This window comes from Taudactylus pleione, unplaced genomic scaffold, assembly GCF_031769625.1.
Source record: "Taudactylus pleione unplaced genomic scaffold, aTauple2 ptg001623l, whole genome shotgun sequence".
Taxonomy (NCBI): domain Eukaryota; kingdom Metazoa; phylum Chordata; class Amphibia; order Anura; family Myobatrachidae; genus Taudactylus; species Taudactylus pleione.
Genome location: NW_028286020.1, coordinates 433040 through 455453, shown reverse-complemented (window position 1 = coordinate 455453; position 22414 = coordinate 433040). Strand labels below are relative to the sequence as shown.

The following is a 22414-nucleotide window of genomic DNA, read 5'->3' as shown; positions in this document are numbered from 1 at the left end:
TCATAACATTCCTCACAACACTCTCTTATTTCAATGAGTCACTAACTTTGAGAATTTTTCACTTTATATGATCAATTGCTACATGTTAAATGTAGTAATTTTTTCATAATTATATAACTATAGAATAATATTTTTAAGGTTTAATTATGTACTAATAAACTCAAGATATTGATGAACAGGACTCTTGTTCATAGTGTACCTTCTATCTTTAATTCACTGGACTCTATATTTGGCCAATTGGCATGATTTCTATGAATGATAAATACAATGTCATGTTTATTTTTATTTTTCCATATATTATATACTATTTATTGACATTAAACTCCCTCTTATTTATTATATTTATGATACTATCTTATACCAGATCTAAGATAGGATTGATAATTTTAAGTGGTTGATAAAACAGTCATATTTCACTAATATAATATATTTGTTCAAAAAATTGTTTGTGTTAATGGGCAACATATAATAGACAATAATACATAGAGATTTAAGCATGTTGCTGATTTAACCAATTTCACATACTAATTGAGCCATGACTATTTTATCTTTTTCTTTTCCAATAAGGAGAAATATTCTGCAGCAATACATGTGTTTAAATTGCTAGCAGTCACGTTTAGTATGTTTATTTATTTCTCAACTTTCTTTTTATGTTTTAGAAAGAAATAATGAAACGCTAAGTTTTATTGATATATGTTAATGAGTGCAGCCAAAAAGGAAAATTCTTTATCTTTTGTTTGAATCATCTTCTTTTGATCCAACACCCCATATACATATGTAGAGACTAAAGTCTGTTCTATTCTCACAAGAAACCAGAAATCATTGTGCCAACTATGATACGTTGTCTAGTGGTATCTGATCTGCAGGGGCTGAATCAGCCTGACCTACCCACTCCTCCCAGCGAGCAATCTTCTCCGCTTCCTCCTCCGCCTCCCTCCGCTCCAGCTCAGCTTTTCTCTCCGCCTGCAGGGACAGACTTTTCTCTGCCTCTTTCAGTTCCAGCTCTGACAACTCTTCTGGGGTCAAACCGTAGTTCCGAGGTTCCCCAACAGCCTTAGTAATTTCCTTTAAGATGTCTCTGTACAACGGGTCATCATCTTTAGTGACGTCTGTGAAGACCAAATTCTGGTGTTAAACCCACAGTTACAGTATGCACAGCACAGGCTGCTTCTACTGCCGGTGAGCGAACGCTCGTATTGTCATGATATAACAAGAATTGAATGCATTACTATTGCCTACTGCTTACATTACATGAACAGAGGTATATTGTACTATAATCTATACATGTTATCTACTGTACATGGATAGCTTAAACTGTCAGGGGCTCATGTAGTGTTGAATGTATATTTTTAGAGGAAAATACGCATTTCTACGCATGTGTGCACAAAAGAGATTCACACTTGCATCTGTATGCATATGATGGGTCCATTAAACTATTCATATAATAAGTGATTAGGGTGTAAGTGGGCGTTAGTTACTACCATAGCTCTAAAACTGGGTACACCCTATACCACGAATGGCCAACCTGTGGCTCTCCAGCTGTTGTAAAACTACAAGTCCCAGCATGCACTGCTTCAGTTTTGCTCTTAGGGAATGCTAAAACTGTGTCAGGGCATGCTGGGATGTGTAGTTTCACAACAGCTGGAGAGCCACAGGTTGGCCAGGCCTGCCCTATACAATGAGTATCATACTTATCTTATAACGTGTACGTCTGATTCATTCATTCCGGTCGTTTATCGTGTCCTCCCACCTGCGGTTCTGCACATCAGATTGGACAACGCAATGAACGACGCAGAGCTGTTACATGCAGCATGTAATGACCCATTGCGCCGTCGTACACCGGCTCGTGCCGCGTGTATGATGCGCGCAATGTATCGCTACATTGCACCACGCCATCACATGGTGTATCACCAGCTTAAGACTGAGCTAAAGGAGCACGGTCAGAGCAGGTGAAGGGTAAAACGTCGATGTTGTCACTAGTCTTTACGTGGGGGGACAGAAAGCAAAACCTTTAACTCTGGTTTGATTAAGTTCCCAAGCGTTGTCTAGGTCAGGGGTGGGCAACCTATGGCACTCCAGCTTCTCTGAAACTACATATCCCAGCATGCCCTGCCACCATTCTAGCATGCCCTAACAGCAAAACTGTGGCAGGGCATGCTGGGAGTTGTAGTTCAATGGCAGCTGGAGTGCCACAAGTGCCTACGCCTGGTATAGGTCATGCTCAGCAAATATCTGATGTAAAGCAGCAGAGACATTAGGATATAAAGAGTTTTTATTCATGGTTGGGGTTTTATCCAGCGTAGAGTCTGGGGCAACACATACATGTCTACTCTCCTGGAACCTGTGGGAGAATCACGATATATCAGGTAGCCCCCCGCACCGCTGATAGAGTAGGCACTACTCCCGCATCTCGGCCACTTCCAACACGGTTCTATGCTAATCATGTGCTTTGGCTCCGCCCCATATTCAAATGCAGGCGGTTCCCGGCATTTCATTGAGAGGGGGCGGGGCTTTATTACGTGATAGTCCGGCCCCGCCCTCATCACTGCCTCGTTCTCCCAGGAACAAGACTGCAAATGTCGGTAAGTATGGAGCAATATTAGAATCATCTATCATGAATAAAGCCCCCACTATAGCTATCTGAATTCTAGCACAGGTTTTCCTTACAAAAGGAAAGATTTGGAAGTTATGGGGCGTACCAGGATACCAATGTCACTTATTTAGTTACCAGCTTCCCAACCAAAATCAGCAAGCGACCATTTTTGTCAGGTGCCTTTTTCAAGGATAAATGGAGGAGATTTATGGCTGATAATGGGAACCCCAATACTTTTACAGCAAGTAGGAAAATTATGATTACCAAAATGGGATGGGGACTGCATTGAAAAATTTGTTTCCTTTATGGCCACTAACTCCTGCTGCTTGGGAAGAAAAGGGCTGACGGGCTAATCTTCTCTGATGAGGTCAGATGTGCGTGTACTACGGTCCTCCACTACGCAGGCCGCACACCTGGAATCTGGATGCCGCCGTCTAGCCGGATCAGGTAATATTCATATCCGACCGACCTCCTACAGCCTTAAGCTTAGAACCGGCCCCTTTATCAGGGATTATTCAGGGTGTGTCACTCGCTATTGGCCCCAAAGTTTTTCTTGGTCTATGAGAAACACGAGGAAGTGATACAAGTGTTAAAGGTGTTCGCCATTAGCGTCCAGGCCAGCTGGTCACACATGTACAAAGTGAAGGCCAGCTGTTCCCCACCCTAGTCATCAGCTCAGTCCAAAATTCAAATAGGGGAACCACACCAACTACCAGTGAGGATATAAGCAGTGAGGATATAACCAGTGAGGATATAAGCAGTGAGGATATAACCAGTGAGGATATAACCAGTGAGGATATAACCAGTGAGGATATAACCAGTGAGGCTATAATCAGTGATGATGCCAGTGAGGCTATAACCAGTGAGGATATAACAGTGAGGGGAATGGGTATGAGTCAGCGGCAGCCCGACAAAAGCAGAGTTAGAAGCAGCGGAAGCCCGACAGCGCTGGAAACCCAATCGTGGATAGGTGAGTATATACTAACCTAACCTAACCCCCCTAACCCTCCTTAGGGGTGCCTAACCCTAACTTCCCCCCAAGTGCCTAACCCTAACCACCCCCTTCCCAGCTGCCTAAACCTAAGTCCCCCGGGGGGGGAGTGCTTAACCCTAAGTCCCCCCCGGGGGGGCCTAACCCTAACCCTCCCTCCCCCTAGCGTAACCCTAACCCTCCCGGGGGGGTGCCTAACCCTAAGTCCCCCCCGGGAGCCCTAAACCTAACCCTCCCCCCCCCCCGCGTGGCTGTCCGCTCGCGGCGCCCGGCATCCCTACGATCGGGATGCTGGGCGCCGGTCTCCCGGCGTCGGGAAAATGCGGGCGTCTACATCTAGACGCCCAGCATTTCACCCTTGCCGGGAAATGACAGTCGGGAAGCCGGCTGCCGGTATTTAGGCAGTCGGCTTCCCGATTGCTTCCCCAGTGAGGATATAACCAGTGAGGCTATAACCAGTGAGGATATAACAGTGAGGATATAACCAGTGAGGATATAACCAGTGAGGATATAACCAGTGAAGGTGGCAGTTGGTGCGGTTCCCCTATTTGAATTTTGTACTGCACTGCAGCCCTACCCCTGGAGCCACTACTGCTAGTCAGTAGTTATTCCTGCTTCTGACAGTGGTGTTGTGTACTGTGGCGTCCACATTTATCGCGTCTGTGTGTGTTACGTGCCGATATGAATCTAATGTTACGGATTCCGTGTAAACCCCCTAGAACCCAGGCTAACGAGGTCTTACGCCACTAACAGCCACCCGCTGTTCCCTTAGAACTAGAAGTGTTCACCGGTACTTAAGTGGCCGCCTGGTCTTAAAACTTGGAGTAGTAGTTGTTTACATGGATTACCTCAGGGAACCAGAGAATTGCGTGAGATACTGGATAAGAGTACAAAAGTCAGTGGAGCAGCCTGGGAGCCGCTGGTGTGGATATGAGCACTGATGGTGCGGCTTTGAGCACCAATGGTGCTGCTTAGAGCCGATGGTGCGGCTTTGAGAGCCGATGGCGAGGCTTTGAGTGCTGATGATGCGGCTTTGAGCGCCAATGGTGCGACTCAGAGCCGGCAGTAGAATTTGGCGAATTGCTGGAGTGGCTTGAGAGCCGGTGATGCAACTTTGAGAGCCGATGGTGCAGCTTAGAGCCGGTGGCTCAATTTGGAAAATTGATGGAGCGGCTTGAGAGCCGGTAGCAGCTTTGAGGCTGACGGAGCGGCTAAAGAGCCAGAGAAACAGGATTCACAACAACCAGGATAACAATAACGCTGACCGTGCAGCAGAGCCGAGAGATCCACAAGGAACACTATAGTCGGCGAGGCGGCAAAAAGTTGGCATGCACAAATAGGAGCAGGAACCAATCATGCCATGTTATGGATAACACGTGTCATCCTGCGACGTCTGGATCGCCTAGCAACCAACGGAACGGTACCAGGAACAATACTGCCAGAAGGAGGGACATTGCTGGATAGGAACAAGTCGTGAGCGTGACTTGTAACACCGGTGCACAGCTGAACAATGCGTATTTATTGTGCAGACGATAAAGACCTGCCAAAGACAATTTATTGAGCAGTTTGGAGGTCAAAAACCACCGGCAAAATTCACCACTCAGTATCTGGTGAAAAACTTTGAGGCCAATAGCGAGTCAGACGCCCTGTAGAAGAGGCAGAGTGAGTCCCATCGGCCCTAACGAGGGGTGCCACCTGACCAGTTATTAAACCCTGGCGGAACTAGGCAGTGCCACCCAAAACACCGCTCTGAACTCCCCTGGGAGTGAGGGTGGATGGTACAACCCGTGGCTCATTCACAGTATTGGCTAAACAGGGGTCTCACTTGCGCAGATTGCTTTGGCATGGAGAAAACACCCCAGCAGTGTGAATGAGGACAGAGGAGAGTGGTGAGATGCAGAACGGCACCACCTAAAAACGGTCCAATAAAACGAGGGGAGGAGCTTCAGTCTTCAGAAGTTAACTCTTAGGTGCCCAGCTCCTGTGTTTTCAGCACATCCCCATGGTAGCAGTGTCCCCCAGATAGGATACTCTCTAGCATTGTGACGTGTTTAAACCACGTAACATGCCCAGTAAGTGCATCGTCATTTGTCAGACAGGGCATTACAAATTATTACTGAACTGCGCTAACACGATTTTCTTTTACAAGCAGAATTTAGACAATCCATCAAGTCATGAAACAATGTAGCGGGTTACTGGGTAAGTTATTACTATGGCTCACCAAGATGCAGAGGGTGGATTTCGGCCTCATCGAAGTAGTTGAGGACGGTTTCATCTTCGGTGTTTAACTCCCGGAATGTGGCGAGGGCTGGCAGGAACCGGTCCTGAGTGTAGTCCGTTCCAGCAACTGCGCTCTCTGGGAGGTTAATCACCCGATTTCGGAGGAATTCATCGGACGCATCCAATGAAATAACATACTCTGTAAATAGACAAAATGGTGAAAGTTGTAAACGAAGTCAGTCCGCGCTTAGCGTATGGAATCCATCTTGGGCTGACCTCTCAGTGTTCCGGACCCCTACTGATATATGTTTGTACGTTTTCCGATTACAAGCAAAACTCTCAGTGTTATATCATAGCGGAACCATCACATCCATTGTTTGCATGGCTACAACACACAAGCCTTCGGTTTGGGGGTTTCGGTATATTATGCCAACATTTACCATGTCGATATTTATAATGTCAACATGAGAATGCCAACCTTGTCAGAATGTCAACACTTTTGGTTTAAGGTAAGCCTAACCCTATCCCTAAACCTAAGCTTAACCCTAATGCACATGCTGACATTTTCACAAACTCCACATTTCATGTCAACAGTCTGTCCATGTTGACATTTTCCAGGCGTCCACATTAATGATATCGACATTTTGACCACTCTGGTGTCGACATTATGAATGTAGACATAGTGACTGAATTCCGAAACAGGCGTATTGAAGCTTCCGTCCATTTCTAAATATCCCGCACTTCTGTCGACACACCCTCGCTGACCTTAGCCTAGGTGAGGACTCCCTGTTATATTCTCATTTACCTCCACACAAGCCGGTAACGTCCCCGGCTACGGAATCAGTATGACTCCGACAGCGGCTGCCGGACATGGGTGAAAATCCCTAAGGTAAGTATAGACTAACCTAATTCCCTCCCCTAACCCTCCTTAGGGGTGCCTAACCCTAATCCCCCCTCTAAGTACCTAAACCTAACCCCCCTTTGCTCACCGGCTAAACCTAAGTCCCCCGGGATGGGTGCCTAACCCTAAGTCCCCCCCAGGGGAGCCTAACCCTAACCCTCCCTCACCCTAACCTCCTGGGGTTGCCTAACCCTAAGTCCCCCCCGGGTGCCCTAAACCTAACCCTCCCCCCCGCGGCTGTCCGCGCCCGACGCCTGGCATCACTTCGATCGGGATGCCGGGCGCCGGTCTCCCGCCGTCGATAAAATGACAGGCGTCTAGATTTAGACGCCTGTCATTTAACCTTCGCCGGGATAAAGCAGTCGGGAAGCCGGCTGTCGGGATTAGGTCCACCAGGTTCCCGACTGCATACCCCGGTTACCACCTCTAAATTTTCACCAGAACACCAGCAAGAACGATGCAGTATGAAGGCATTTACACACAGATAAAGCACATCTAGGAAACAGTCACAGCAATATATGACCTAGATCCTCATCCATGGGGAACACACCTGGGGTGATCGTTTTATCAAAGCGCGGAGCTTTTCCCCTGCTCTCCTCCTCATCATCCCCTTCTTCCGCTAAGAAGGACAAAGAATTAAAATTTAGGCGCAGCTGTCATATTGTGCATGTACAAAGGTTTATCTAGTCTTCATTCTAGCACCCTGCACCTGTCACAACCCGAGCAGTTCCCCTATCCTGCCTGGGGGTGTCGCTCTCTGCTCTGGTGCTTCTAGCACACTCAGTTGATACAACACATTGCTGAGATTAAGTCGTTTGCATGCTAGAAGCACCAGAGCAGAGAGCGACACCCCAGACAGGAAAGAGGAACTGCACAGGTTTAACAAGTGCAGGAATGAACACTAATTATCCAAAAAAGTACCATAACCCGCCAGGGGATAAACCCTGCTTCTCCGCAGGGGCTGGGCTCTTACGTACAGTGGAAAAGCTCCTTTGCTTGTTCGTAGGTTGTAGGATATCCGTCCAGGACGTAACCCTGGCTCTGACAAGGCATAGATTTCAGTCGCTCCTTCATGAACCTGATTACGTAGCTGTCGTCCAGATTCCCTGTGTTTGGATACAGTTATTTAAATGATGAGAAGTTTTTGGAACCTATATTACGATATATATTACCTATATTACTGTATATTAGGCTTCATTAGATAACAGGTCTACAGAGGGTGAAACGCTATATTTACAGCAACGGACATCGACCTTTCTGCATTCGGCACCTGGGAGCAGAGCAGGAGCAAATGCAGAATTTTTAGAGGGGGGTTTCCAAATGCCTGATTTTAAAGCAAGTGTGGCTAGTCCATGAGGAGGGCATAATCAGGACCAGAGATCACAGTAATTAGCCATTAAATGCGGCAGTACGGCCATCCTGCCTGAGCTGAATGTTTTTATTTCAGATGTGGGCACCATTCCAGAGCATGGGAGCAAGTCCGAGAGTCTGGGGGAGCAGCAGAATAACCCAGCACTGCCCTGGACATATATGTACAGCTTATTCTCCTTAAGCACTGGATACTGTATTATTATACAGTATTAATAACTGACCCTATAGACGATCTATGTCAGTGCACCCCTAACAGTGCATGTTTTCCAGATCTCCTAGCTGGTGCATAGTCATTACTGGCTCACACATTTTCAAAGAGGGGATCTTAAAAACATGCAACGTTAGTATTATATGCTATTTATATTGTGGTCATCGTGATGTGGGCTGGGGAAGGGGGTTTCCAAGCAACTGGAACCCCCCCTGTATTTGCATATGCACAGTTAGCTTTTATAAAGGAGCAATATTTCCCCTCCTGTGTATAACAAAACAGAATGTATAAGCCAAATACCTCCGTTTTGTTCCATGTTCTCTTTCACAGAGTCCAGCAGCTCCTGCCATGTCTCTGGGCCTTCCTCTCCCTCCTCTTCCTCTTCTGGTGGCGATGTCACCAATCTTTCCTTTACACAGAGAGAATATCAGAGGAGAGTTTAAGACGTGATTGGATGTTTTGCCCTATTTATTAAGGGCCACATAAAAACCCTGTTAGTTCTTTTTAACACCTGTTCTCAACACTATTTGCAGCAATACCGGATGAATTAATAGGGCAGCTTATTATTGCAGTCCTGCAGATGGGAGGCTGTCCCAGGGATGATATTGCCCCATTACAACCCCTTCACTGATTGCTCCTTTCAGTGGCCGAAGGGAACGACTGTACTGAGCATGTGCGGCCCACCGCTCCCAAAGGCTAGAGCTGGATAAACTGGTTCAGGCCGCAGTTCCCATTGAGAATTATATGGAAGTATACTTAGCTAAATGCAGGAGATGTCTCTTATATCTCCTGTGTTCAGCCTTTTTACGAAATTGCCCCGATACTAAAAAGGAGCCTAAATCAGGCAGGTGAAGAAACAAACAAAGCCCAACACTGTTATATTGTTGCAATACATGGGATATTAATCCCAATATAAAGAATTGTAGGTAATTATAATGATCACACTAAATTTGGCAGCAGAAAAAATCAATGTGCTTGTGGCAGCACATAAAGACACCTGTTACCAGGTGTACCTATAAATGTTAGAGCCTGGGATGTCTGTGCTGTTTATATACATAGAGGAAGATCGATATGCATAAGACCAGGGCCGGCTCCAGGGGTTGGAGCACCCTGTGCCGGCCCTCTCCAGCGCGCCCCTGAAAATGGAGGTGTGGCCTAATTACCATAGACCACACCCCCTATGTGACGTTATTAGGAGGCGTGTCCGCCTCCAAATAACGTCAGGCTGGGGGGAGCCTCACTAGCTCGGCTTCCCCCAGCCCTCTACCGTCACTGACCGGTCAATAAATAAATGGTACATATAAAACAATCACAAAAACATAGAATTTGTTAAATACAATAAACCAATGTTAAAAAAAGCAGAATTGCTGTAGGAGCTGGATCCAGAAAAAGATAAAAATTTCATCCAATTGAAAACGTGGGTTATTCCTTATAAATCCACCCCTGCAACTGTTATATAATAAATGATCTCACCATAATATCGAACTCCGTGGAGCTAAATGACAACATCATATGAAATTGGAATGTAGATAGTAGGTCTGTATCCAGGTTAGCAAAGTGCAGGTGTCGGAGGAGGCTGGTGTACCTGGAGAGACAGGGATAAAGCGGCTACCTTGCAGACAGGTGAGAGATGTTCCAGCCGCGTTTCAATCCTGGCCTTCACTCCGACTACCAGCACGTATCCACCGGGATCGCAGGTCTCGCGTCCTGCAGTGTATTATTGTAGCAGGTCCTTAGATAAATAAAGGTTCTCCCAATAGGTCCAAATAATGTCCACTGACGCGTTTCGCTCCATAAGTCTGGGGCTTTATCAAAGAGTAATCAGGCAGATACAGAAATTCCCGCGTCATTCTGGCATAATGCAACGGCCCTTTACAGTGAAGGGGAAGAGTGACAATGATACAGTATGTGGTGAAAGCAGCAGAGACTTCGAATGAAGGTGCGAAGAGAACAGAGGCTCTGCTGCGACCACTTTAGCGTCTGTTTCCATAGTGGCGTCTGCACTACTTGCTAATGCTGGTATCCGCTCTTCCCCTGGTGTACAAGGACCGGACTGAGAGCTGTACGTAATGCTGCCGCAGCTGTGTGTGTGAGGATACGCTAATGCAACAGCGGCTGGGACTTGTACCGAGACACCCAGCGGAGCCATCGCAGCTGTCCGCAACTGCGTTCACAAACGCAGTACCGGACGCAGGCCATGCAAACATAACTTCCAGAGTGAGTCTATGGTCGCTGTAACGGAGGCACTGGACCCTTGTTTCCTGCATACGAGATCGCAGGTGCAGGCTGTGACTCCCCTCTGAAATGATGGGGGGGGGTCACAGCCTGCATCTGCAATCCCATTGCTACGTTTTTAGCCAACACTCCCCGTTACCTCCCCGACTGCCAATCACACTGCGAATAAGGACGACGTGCGACTGCGGTAATGTACCATGACGCCTGCGCAGTGCGACTCAGACGCATGCACACTGACAAAAATCAGAATCAGGCCCTAGATGCGAAGGGCTGGGACGCCCACATTGGGCCTGATTCAGAAATGGACGTTAAAGGCATCGTAGCTGCGATTTTGTACGCGACTCACTTTTGCGACAATATGCTAATGGTTGCAAAGCTTACCCGAGCATAAGGACGCCCGCTGCTGCCTTCTCATATGCATATGACGTGGCTTTCGTGTGTAAATATCGGTAACATCGATGCACACCGAGCGGCCATCTTGCCCTTGCGGCAAGTCTAGCATGTAGAGCTGCGTAGGAGATCGCAGTGGCTGATTTAGGCTCGCCCATGAAACGGCGCTCATACGGGCAGACACGCCTGCGTTTTTTCAGGCCACCCCCATCGTCAGCACCCTATACGCTGACAGCCTGTCACTCACTCTGCGATCAACTTCTCTGTGCATCCGTACTCGCAGCTGCAGCTTATACACATGTGCGATGGCAAACATTGCGCTCGGCTATGGATCAGGCCCGGTGAGCGGCTGTGGTTGCCACCATTGGACACACCAATTGGTACCTACACCAACCCTGTGCTATCTCTGTCATGGTATGGCCTCCGAACTACGTGATTAAGCCTCTGAGTCCGACATCACTCCTGCGACAAGCCCTTAAGGAGGAATATCCCCGGGCCTCTGCGTATCCGCCTCCTAGTCACCTAGCGTTCACGCTGCCCGGCGCCAGACCTAGAAAGGGGCACTCCTGAAAAAGGGGCGTGGTCATGAAAAAAGGGGACGTCTCTTTAAGACGTGCCCCCCTTTGCATCACTCTTGGGGGCGTGCCCGGCACTTACAGACATGCTGGGCTGCCCCCAAGCTCTCCTGTCACCGGCAGCGATCGCTTCCCGCCATGTTGTTTTAGCGGGGTGCCGCCAAAAGGGCAGGGCACATCCTGCCCTTTTGAAATTGGGCAGGTCGTGTTGCCCCGCCAAAACAGCCTGGCGTGGAATACTAGTCACGGTCCACGAACGCCCAATACATTCCAGAGTCTGTGCGGCTTCATCAGTCCTGCGACCCTGTGCGCAGACAGCGAGGGATCTTTTTAGGGATTTAGATGTATCCGAGGTCGTAAAAAATGGCCAACTAAGTCAGAATTGTGCCCTGTTACCAGTACGATCTACTGACTGGCAGTATGATATAATGGTCAGTACGGACCCACAATCACTGACTATTTCTTATGACTTAGGTTTAATTTGCTCTGTGGGATGGACAGTAGTCTGCGTGACGGGACATTGCACTGTGCAATCTACAGGAACACTACATCCACAGAATATGGGGGAATGCCCAAAAGATACCTATGAGAGCTGGCTGCACAATCCTCACACCATATAGAGAATAGAGGCTTTCTCCAAGTGACAGCCTTGGGGGAGTACTATGAAGGGCTGAGGGCTCAGAGATATGGACAGAGCACCTTTTGTTACCATCAATCTTCATCTCCTGTTTGTCTGGTAGTCCCCAGTGGGCCGGGGCTGGAACACCATGGACATAGGGCCTGATTCAGAGCCGGACGCTATTTGCGGACGGTCGTTCAGGAAAAGGGGGAGGCTATTCAAATGAACCGTTCGCTCTTTGCGGTCTGTTGACACCTCCATGTCTGAACGAGCGAACAAAACCTGCGGCCGCTATTTTGTAAAAAACGCACCCTGGCCGCTCGCATCATACGTCATCTCCGCTATTTAATAGATTAATCTAGTACATCGAACAGCGTATGAACTGCTCGCTATTCTTGTGGCTGGTTCTTCCCACCGCAATCTTGCGAGCAGTTCTGGCTATAAAATAACCCAGTGACGTGGTGAATGACGCTGCTGTATTAATTATGCACACCCTAAAAACGCCCGTTTTGACCTTTAAGCACGCCTGCGTTCGGATCTCCACTCCGCATTTTCAAGCACCTTCCCCAGTTACCACCCACATACGCCTCCTCCTGTCACTCGAAATAGCAGGCATTCGCTATATAGCGAACAAACGATTTCTGCCCGCACTGACTGGTTCGCGCATGCGTATTACAATCCGTACGCATGCGCAGATGTGCTAACATCGCTCCGAACGAGCGAACGGCCGCTTATGAGCGGCTCTGAATCAGGCCCATAGTGCAGAGTAGAACACATCTTGGCTGCAGATGTTTCCGCTTGGAGAGTTGTGCGCTTCTTTGTACCGGAATGCTCAGTGCGCATCTGAACCATCCGCTACTTAGTACGAAAGATACATCTGAAAACGGGAGAAATTTCGCTTCCATCCAACGCTGCTTGGTCCTCTCTGAGCTTTCCCGACACCCCGATTACATCAATGCAGTAGAGATGCGATTGAACTGCCTACGACTCTGAATCGGTCATATTTGCCTGCGCTTGGGGCACATGCAGTGCTAAAACACCCAATACAGGTCCTGCATATGGACATATATTCAACCAGTCTTCAGCCCCCAGCAGCACAGAGTATATCAGGAGATGAGTGATGTGTTAGTGAGGACAGGGCTGTATGTGACTGGGGCAGTGACATGATGTGAGGAGGGGAATGGAGGCAGCTGGAAGCCACAGACTGAGAGTTGTACAGTAGGAGGAGCATGATCCCCAGCAGCACAGAGTATATCAGGAGATGAGTGATGTGTTAGTGAGGTCAGGGCTGCATGTGACAGGGGCAGTGACATGATGTGAGGAGGGGAATGGAGGCAGCTGGAAGCCACAGACTGAGAGTTATATAGTGGGAGGAGCAGGGCCCCCAGCAGCACAGAGTATATCAGGAGATGAGTGATGTGTTAGTGAGGACAGGGCTGTATGTGACTGGGGCAGTGACATGATGTGAGGAGGGGAATGGAGGCAGCTGGAAGCCACAGACTGAGAGTTGTACAGTAGGAGGAGCATGATCCCCAGCAGCACAGAGTATATCAGGAGATGAGTGATGTGTTAGTGAGGACAGGGCTGCATGTGACAGGGGCAGTGACATGATGTGAGGAGGGGAATGGAGGCAGCAGGAAGCCACAGACTGAGAGTCATAGGAAGGAGCAGGGTCCCCAGCAGCACAGAGTATATCAGGAGATGAGTGATGTGTTAGTGAGGTCAGGGCTGTATGTGACAGGGGCAGTGACATGATGTGAGGAGGGGAATGGAGGCAGCAGGAAGCCACAGACTGAGAGTTATATAGTGGGAGGAGCAGGATCCCCAGCAGCACAGAGTATATCAGGAGAAGAGTGATGTGTTAGTGAGGAGAGGGCTGCATGTGACTGGGGCAGTGACATGATGTGAGGAGGGGAATGGAGGCAGCTGGAAGCCACATACTGAGAGTTGTACAGTAGGAGGAGCATGATCCCCAGCAGCACAGAGTATATCAGGAGATGAGTGATGTGTTAGTGAGGTCAGGGCTGCATGTTACAGGGGCAGTGACATGATGTGAGGAGGGGAATGGAGGCATCAGGAAGCCACAGACAGAGTTATATAGTGGAAGGAGCAGGGTCCCCAGCAGCACAGAATATATCAGGAGATGAGTGATGTGTTAGTGAGGACAGGGCTGCATGTGACAGGGGCAGTGACATGATGTGAGAAGGGGAATGGAGGCAGCAGGAAGCCACAGACTGAGAGTTATATAGTGGGAGGAGCAGGGCCCCCAGCAGCACAGAGTATATCAGGAGATGAGTGATGTGTCAGTGAGAACAGGGCTGCATGTGACAGGGGCAGTGACATAATGTGAGGAGGGGAATGGAGGCAGCTGGAAGCCACAGACTGAGAGTTATATAGTGGGAGGTGCAGGGCCCCCAGCAGCACAGAGTATATCAGGAGATGAGTGATGTGTTAGTGAGGACAGTGCTGCATGTGACAGAGGCAGTGACATGATGTGAGGAGGGGAATGGAGGCAGCAGGAAGCCACAGGCTGAGAGGCATAGGAAGTAGCAGGGTCCACAGCAACAGATTAGCAATATGAGGTTCATGTTACACTGATGAAAGATCATATATCCCACTTGGCATATCAATGTAAATGTGTGTTGTGTGAATCAGGTAAAATATAGCTTTAAGGTTACACAATACACCACGAACCTACCAGATTGGCAATGGCGTCTGTGATGACATCTTTTACATGGATGTGATGCAGTTTGTAGTGTTTGCAGAGTAACTTTGAGACGGTTGTTTTCCCCACAGCTGGAGGGCCGAGGACGCAGATACGTACAGGCTGAATAACAGGAGACAGTAACGATGAGGCACTGGGAATACATCACTTACATACCTCCCACCTCCCAACATTCTGGTTCTATAACAGGATACTATAGGCTGAGGCATAGATTCAGTAAACCGAGTCCCCCGATCACAAGGGCAGGGGTGACTGTATATAACAACAGTGGGGGGTAAATAAACCTGTAATGTGCAGAAGTTACCAGCGTTTCTAGCTGTCTGCCTAGTGCATTCACTGCATCCCGGGGATCGGAACTGAGGGGGCGATTCAGACCCGGTCGCTAAGCTGCGCACTTTCGCTGCTGTCAGGGGTCGGGTATGCAAATTCCGAGATTGCACGGCCAGGCATAAGGACGCCACCTATGTCTTAGAGAGCGACGACAGAGCGAACGCACGCCGGTATAAAGACGCCCACTTTTCTTTCTTAGCACACGTCATTTCCAGGAAGTGTATGATTAATCGGTACCATCGAGAGCCATCGGAGCTGCACACAGCGCCTGAGGTAGACCCTACCCCGCCGCAAGCACTGCAGGCTGAAATGTAACCAGGTGACGTGTACAATGACGCTTACAAGCTAATTATGGACGCCCATTGAACGCCATTTTGAAGCTCAGACACGCCTGCGTTCGCTGCACCACTCCCTCATTCACAAGCACCTTCCCCTGTTACCACCCACAAACGGCGCTGTCACTCAAAGTAGCGTCCAGTCTGTGTACTACGAGCGCACAATTCCCGAGCGCAGGGAGTGACTCGCGCATGCGCAAAATGATGCATATGCATGCGCAGACGGGCCACAATCACCCGTAGAGAGCGATTTGCGGCTTAGTGTCCGGGTCTGAATCAGGCCCTGAGTGATTCTGCAGAACTGCGCACTACATAGTCCTGACTTCTGACCTTCATTCACTTCACTGATGACGTTTTTAAATTGAAACTCTACACAGTTCAGCTTCATTTACGTCTTAAAAATAAATCATAAGAGTGAATGGACATTGGGACTGACTTTATTAAATGGCACCGTTGTTTATTGGAAGGTTTTTATTACACTGGTAGAAAACTGCCTAGAATTATTCTTAACGTAAAAGTGGACCTAGGAGGTGCACAATGTACCCCAGTGATTGCATAGACAGCTCCTAATTACCAAGACCTCCGAACTGAAAATGTCATATACTATACTTTTACAGGGAGAAAAGAAATGATGTGGCCTAATGCAAAGCAGTGATACGATACCTGCTAAATACACCTTTTCCACCCTGTAATTCCATATAAATAATCTTATCCTGCAAACCAAAATCTTATGTTTTCATTCATTCACTTTTACACCAGAGCTAAAACCTGGGTTATTGCAGGGTTAGCCCGGGTAGCTCCTAGATGTAATAGGGGACAGGGCTGGATTCCCAGGTGGAGTGACCCAGCAATCCCGCCCAGGTAACTTGCAGGGTTTAACACAGGAATGACCCGTGAAACCCTGCAGTGTAAACGGCGCGATCTGGGTCACGATGACCTGGAGCGCGCCGAATTCCTGCCGGCAGATTGGCCGGCTTCAGTGGCGCTTGGGGAAGACGTAATCTCCAAGCGTCCACTTCCACGCCGGAACAGCCGGATCACTGCAGACCCGGCTCCAGTGTGAACGGCGCCGACTCGGGACTATCCTGGGTCGGCGCCGGCTAAATTCCGGGTCTGATCCGGTTTGGAACCCTGGGCCTGATTCAGAGAAGTACGCTATTTGCGGACGGTCGTTCTGAAAAAGGGGCTGGCTATTTAAATGAAGTGCTCACTCTTTGCGGTCTGTTGAGCGAACAAAACCTGCGGCCGCTATTTTGATAAAAACGCCCCCTGGCCACTCGCATCATACGTCATCTCCGGTATTTATTAGATTAATCGAGTACATCGAACGGCGTCTGAACTGCTCGCTATTCCTGTGGTAGCATTTTCCAACCGCAATCATGCGAGCAGTTCTGGCTAAAAGACAACCAAGTGACGTGGTCAATGACGCTGCTTTGTTAATTATGCACTCTCATCAAACGCCCGTTTTGACCGTTTGGCACACCTGCGTTCGGATCTCCACTCCCCCGTTTTCAAGCACCTTCCCCTGTTACCACCCACAAACGCCTCATTCTGTCACTCAAATTAGCAGGCATTCGCTATTTTGCGAGCACATGAATTTCTACCACACTGACTGGTTCGCGCATGCGTATTAAGAGCCGTACGCATGCACAGTTGTGCGAACATTGCTCGGAACGAACGAGCGGCCGCTTACGAGCGGCTCTGAATCAGGCCCCCTGTTCCAACCTCCGGGTCAGACCCGGAATTTAGGTATAAAAGCGGTATAAGTGTGGTAAAGCTCCTGGCACTAGTAATCAGTGTGGTAAAGCTCCTGGCACTAGTAATCAGTGTGGTAAAGCTCCTGGCACTAGTAATCAGTGTGGTAAAGCTCCTGGCACTAGTAATCAGTGTGATAAAGCTCCTGGCACTAGTAATCAGTGTGATAAAGCTCCTGGCACTAGTAATCAGTGTGGTCAAACTCCTGGCACTAGTAATCAGTGTGGTAAAGCTCCTGGCACTAGTAATCAGTGTGGTAAAGCTCATGGCACTAGTAATCAGTGTGGTAAAGCTCCTGGCACTAGTAATCAGTGTGGTAAAGCTCCTGGCACTAGTAATCAGTGTGATAAAGCTCCTGGCACTAGTAATCAGTGTAGTCAAGCTCCTGGCACTAGTAATCAGTGTAGTCAAGCTCCTGGCACTAGTAATCAGTGTGATAAAGCTCCTGGCACTAGTAATCAGTGTGGTAAAGCTCCTGGCACTAGTAATCAGTGTGGTAAAGCTCCTGGCACTAGTAATCAGTGTGGTAAAGATCCTGGCACTAGTAATCAGTGTGGTAAAGCTCCTGGCACTAGTAATCAGTGTGATAAAGCTCCTGGCACTAGTAATCAGTGTAGTCAAGCTCCTGGCACTAGTAATCAGTGTGGTAAAGCTCCTGGCACTCAGTAATCAGTGTGATAAAGCTCCAGGCACTAGTAATCAGTGTAGTAAAGCTCCTGGCACTAGTACTCAGTGTGGTAAAGCTCCTGGCAAAAGTAATCAGAGTGGTAAAGCTCCTGGCAAAAGTAATCAGAGTGGTAAAGCTCCTGGCACTAGTAATCAGTGTGGTAAAGCTCCTGGCACTAGTAATCAGTGTGGTAAAGCTCCTGGCACTAGTAATCAGTGTGATAAAGCTCCTGGCACTAGTAATCAGTGTGGTAAAGCTCCTGGCAAAAGTAATCAGCGTGGTAAAGCTCCTGGCAAAAGTAATCAGTGTGGTAAAGCTCCTGGCACTAGTAATCAGTGTGATAAAGCTCCTGGCACTAGTAATCAGTGTGGTAAAGCTCCTGGCACTAGTAATCAGTGTGGTAAAGCTCCTGGCACTCCTAATCACTGTGGTCAAACTCCTGGCACTAGTAATCAGTGTGGTAAAGCTCCTGGCACTAGTAATCAGTATGGTAAAGCTCCTGGCACTCAGTAATCAGTGTGATAAAGCTCCTGGCACTAGTAATCAGTGTGGTCAAACTCCTGGCACTAGTAATCAGTGTGGTAAAGCTCCTGGCACTAGTAATCAGTGTGGTAAAGCTCATGGCACTAGTAATCAGTGTGGTAAAGCTCCTGGCACTAGTAATCAGTGTGGTAAAGCTCCTGGCACTAGTAATCAGTGTGATAAAGCTCCTGGCACTAGTAATCAGTGTGGTAAAGCTCCTGGCACTAGTAATCAGTGTGATAAAGCTCCTGGCACTAGTAATCAGTGTGGTAAAGCTCCTGGCACTAGTAATCAGTGTGGTCAAGCTCATGGCACTAGTAATCAGTGTGGTAAAGCTCCTGGCACTAGTAATCAGTGTGGTAAAGCTCATGGCACTAGTAATCAGTGTGATAAAGCTCCTGGCACTAGTAATCAATGTGATAAAGCTCCTGGCACTAGTAATCAGTGTGGTAAAGCTCATGGCACTAGTAATCAGTGTGATAAAGCTCCTGACACTAGTAATCAGTGTGGTAAAGCTCCTGACACTAGTAATCAGTGTGATAAAGCTCCTGGCACTAGTAATCAGTGTGGTCAAACTCCTGGCACTAGTAATCAGTGTGGTAAAGCTCCTGACACTAGTAATCAGTGTGGTAAAGCTCATGGCACTAGTAATCAGTGTGATAAAGCTCATGGCACTAGTAATCAGTGTGGTAAAGCTCATGGCACTAGTAATCAGTGTGAAAAAGCTCCAGACACTAGTAATCAGTGTGGTAAAGCTCCTGACACTTGTAATCAGTGTGATAAAGCTCCTGGCACTAGTAATCAGTGTGGTCAAACTCCTGGCACTAGTAATCAGTGTGGTAAAGCTCCTGACACTAGTAATCAGTGTGGTAAAGCTCCTGGCACTAGTAATCAGTGTGATAAAGCTCCTGACACTAGTAATCAGTGTGGTAAAGCTCCTGACACTAGTAATCAGTGTGATAAAGCTCCTGGCACTAGTAATCAGTGTGGTCAAACTCCTGGCACTAGTAATCAGTGTGGTAAAGCTCCTGGCACTAGTAATCAGTGTGGTAAAGCTCATGGCACTAGTAATCAGTGTGGTAAAGCTCCTGGCACTAGTAATCAGTGTGGTAAAGCTCATGGCACTAGTAATCAGTGTGGTAAAGCTCCTGGCAAAAGTAATCAGCGTGGTAAAGCTCCTGGCAAAAGTAATCAGTGTGGTAAAGCTCATGGCACTAATATCAGTGTGATAAAGCTCCTGGCACTAGTAATCAGTGTGGTAAAGCTCCTGGCACTAGTAATCAGTGTGGTAAAGCTCCTGGCACTAGTATTCAGTGTGGTAAAGCTCCTGGCACTCCTAATCACTGTGGTCAAACTCCTGGCACTAGTAATCAGTGTGGTAAAGCTCCTGGCACTCAGTAATCAGTGTGATAAAGCTCCTGGCACTAGTAATCAGTGTGGTAAAGCTCCTGGCTCTCAGTAATCAGTGTGATAAAGCTCCTGGCACTAGTAATCAGTGTGGTAAAGCTCCTGGCACTAGTAATCAGTGTGGTAAAGCTCCTGGCAAAAGTAATCAGAGTGGTAAGGCTCCTGGCAAAAGTAATCAGAGTGGTAAGGCTCCTGGCACTAGTAATCAGTGTGGTAAAGCTCATGGCACTAGTAATCAGTGTGGTAAAGATCCTGGCACTAGTAATCAGTGTGGTAAAGCTCCTGGCACTAGTAATCAGTGTGATAAAGCTCCTGGCACTAGTAATCAGTGTGGTAAAGCTCCTGGCAAAAGTAATCAGCGTGGTAAAGCTCCTGGCAAAAGTAATCAGAGTGGTAAAGCTCCTGGCACTAGTAATCAGTGTGGTAAAGCTCCTGGCACTCCTAATCACTGTGGTCAAACTCCTGGCACTAGTAATCAGTGTGGTAAAGCTCCTGGCACTAGTAATCAGTGTGATAAAGCTCCTGGCACTAGTAATCAGTGTGGTAAAGCTCCTGGCTCTCAGTAATCAGTGTGATAAAGCTCCTGGCACTTGTAATCAGTGTGGTAAAGCTCCTGGCACTAGTAATCAGTGTGGTAAAGCTCCTGGCAAAAGTAATCAGAGTGGTAAGGCTCCTGGCAAAAGTAATCAGAGTGGTAAGGCTCCTGGCACTAGTAATCAGTGTGGTAAAGCTCATGGCACTAGTAATCAGTGTGGTAAAGATCCTGGCACTAGTAATCAGTGTGGTAAAGCTCCTGGCACTAGTAATCAGTGTGATAAAGCTCCTGGCACTAGTAATCAGTGTGGTAAAGCTCCTGGCAAAAGTAATCAGCGTGGTAAAGCTCCTGGCAAAAGTAATCAGAGTGGTAAAGCTCCTGGCACTAGTAATCAGTGTGGTAAAGATCCTGGCACTAGTAATCAGTGTGGTAAAGCTCATGGCACTAGTAATCAGTGTGATAAAGCTCCTGGCACTAGTAATCAGTGTGGTAAAGCTCCTGGCACTAGTAATCAGAGTGGTAAAGCTCCTGGCACTCCTAATCACTGTGGTCAAACTCCTGGCACTAGTAATCAGTGTGGTAAAGCTCCTGGCACTAGTAATCAGTGTGATAAAGCTCCTGGCACTAGTAATCAGTGTGGTCAAACTCCTGGCACTAGTAATCAGTGTGATAAAGCTCCTGGCACTAGTAATCAGTGTGGTAAAGCTCCTGGCACTAGTAATCAGTGTGGTAAAGCTCATGGCACTAGTAATCAGTGTAGTCAAGCTCCTGGCACTAGTAATCAGTGTGGTAAAGCTCCTGGCACTCAGTAATCAGTGTGATAAAGCTCCTGGCACTAGTAATCAGTGTAGTAAAGCTCCTGGCACTAGTAATCAGTGTGGTAAAGCTCCTGGCAAAAGTAATCAGAGTGGTAAAGCTCCTGGCAAAAGTAATCAGAGTGGTAAAGCTCCTGGCACTAGTAATCAGCGTGGTAAAGCTCCTGGCACTAGTAATCAGTGTGATAAAGCTCCTGGCACTAGTACTCAGTGTGGTAAAGCTCCTGGCAAAAGCAATCAGCGTGGTAAAGCTCCTGGCACTAGTAGTCAGTGTGGTAAAGCTCCTGGCACTAGTAATCAGTGTGGTCAAACTCCTGGCACTAGTAATCAGTGAGGTAAAGCTCCTGGCACTAGTAATCAGTGTGGTCAAACTCCTGGCACTAGTAATCAGTGTGATAAAGCTCCTGGCACTAGTAATCAGTGTGGCAAAGCTCCTGGCACTAGTAATCAGTGTGATAAAGCTCCTGGGACTAGTAATCAGCGTGGTAAAGCTCCTGGCACTAGTAATCAGTGTGATAAAGCTCCTGGCACTAGTACTCAGTGTGGTAAAGCTCCTGGCAAAAGCAATCAGAGTGGTAAAGCTCCTGGCACTAGTAGTCAGTGTGGTAAAGCTCCTGGCACTAGTAATCAGTGTGGTCAAACTCCTGGCACTAGTAATCAGTGTGATAAAGCTCCTGGCACTAGTAATCAGTGTGGCAAAGCTCCTGGCACTAGTAATCAGTGTGATAAAGCTCCTGGGACTAGTAATCAGTGTGGTAAAGCTCCTGGCACTAGTATTCAGTGTGGTAAAGATCCTGGCACTAGTAATTAGTGTGGTAAAGCTCCTGGCACTAGTAATCGGTGTGGTAAAGCTCCTGGCAAAAGTAATCAGCGTGGTAAAGCTCCTGGCAAAAGTAATCAGAGTGGTAAAGCTCCTGGCACTAGTAATCAGTGTGGTAAAGATCCTGGTACTAGTAATCAGTGTGGTAAAGCTCATGGCACTAGTAATCAGTGTGATAAAGCTCCTGGCACTAGTAATCAGTGTGGTAAAGCTCCTGGCACTAGTAATCAGTGTGGTAAAGCTCCTGGCACTCCTAATCACTGTGGTCAAACTCCTGGCACTAGTAATCAGTGTGGTAAAGCTCCTGGCACTCAGTAATCAGTGTGATAAAGCTCCTGGCACTAGTAATCAGTGTGGTCAAACTCCTGGCACTAGTAATCAGTGTGGTAAAGCTCCTGGC

At 47.8% G+C, this 22414-nt stretch overlaps 1 protein-coding gene across 1 annotated transcript in view; it reads right to left on the bottom strand.

The window, feature by feature from the left end:
* AK7 (adenylate kinase 7) overlaps window positions 1-22414 on the bottom strand; it is a 47996-nt gene that overhangs the window by 5662 nt on the left and 19920 nt on the right. The window contains exons 11-16 of the mRNA XM_088464259.1: window positions 14802-14930; window positions 8585-8693; window positions 7683-7811; window positions 7256-7324; window positions 5806-6003; window positions 889-1109 (exon numbers count right to left, since the gene is read on the bottom strand). Of these exons, the coding sequence (XP_088320385.1) occupies window positions 889-1109; window positions 5806-6003; window positions 7256-7324; window positions 7683-7811; window positions 8585-8693; window positions 14802-14930 (855 nt within the window). The remainder of the gene's footprint in view (window positions 1-888; window positions 1110-5805; window positions 6004-7255; window positions 7325-7682; window positions 7812-8584; window positions 8694-14801; window positions 14931-22414) is intronic.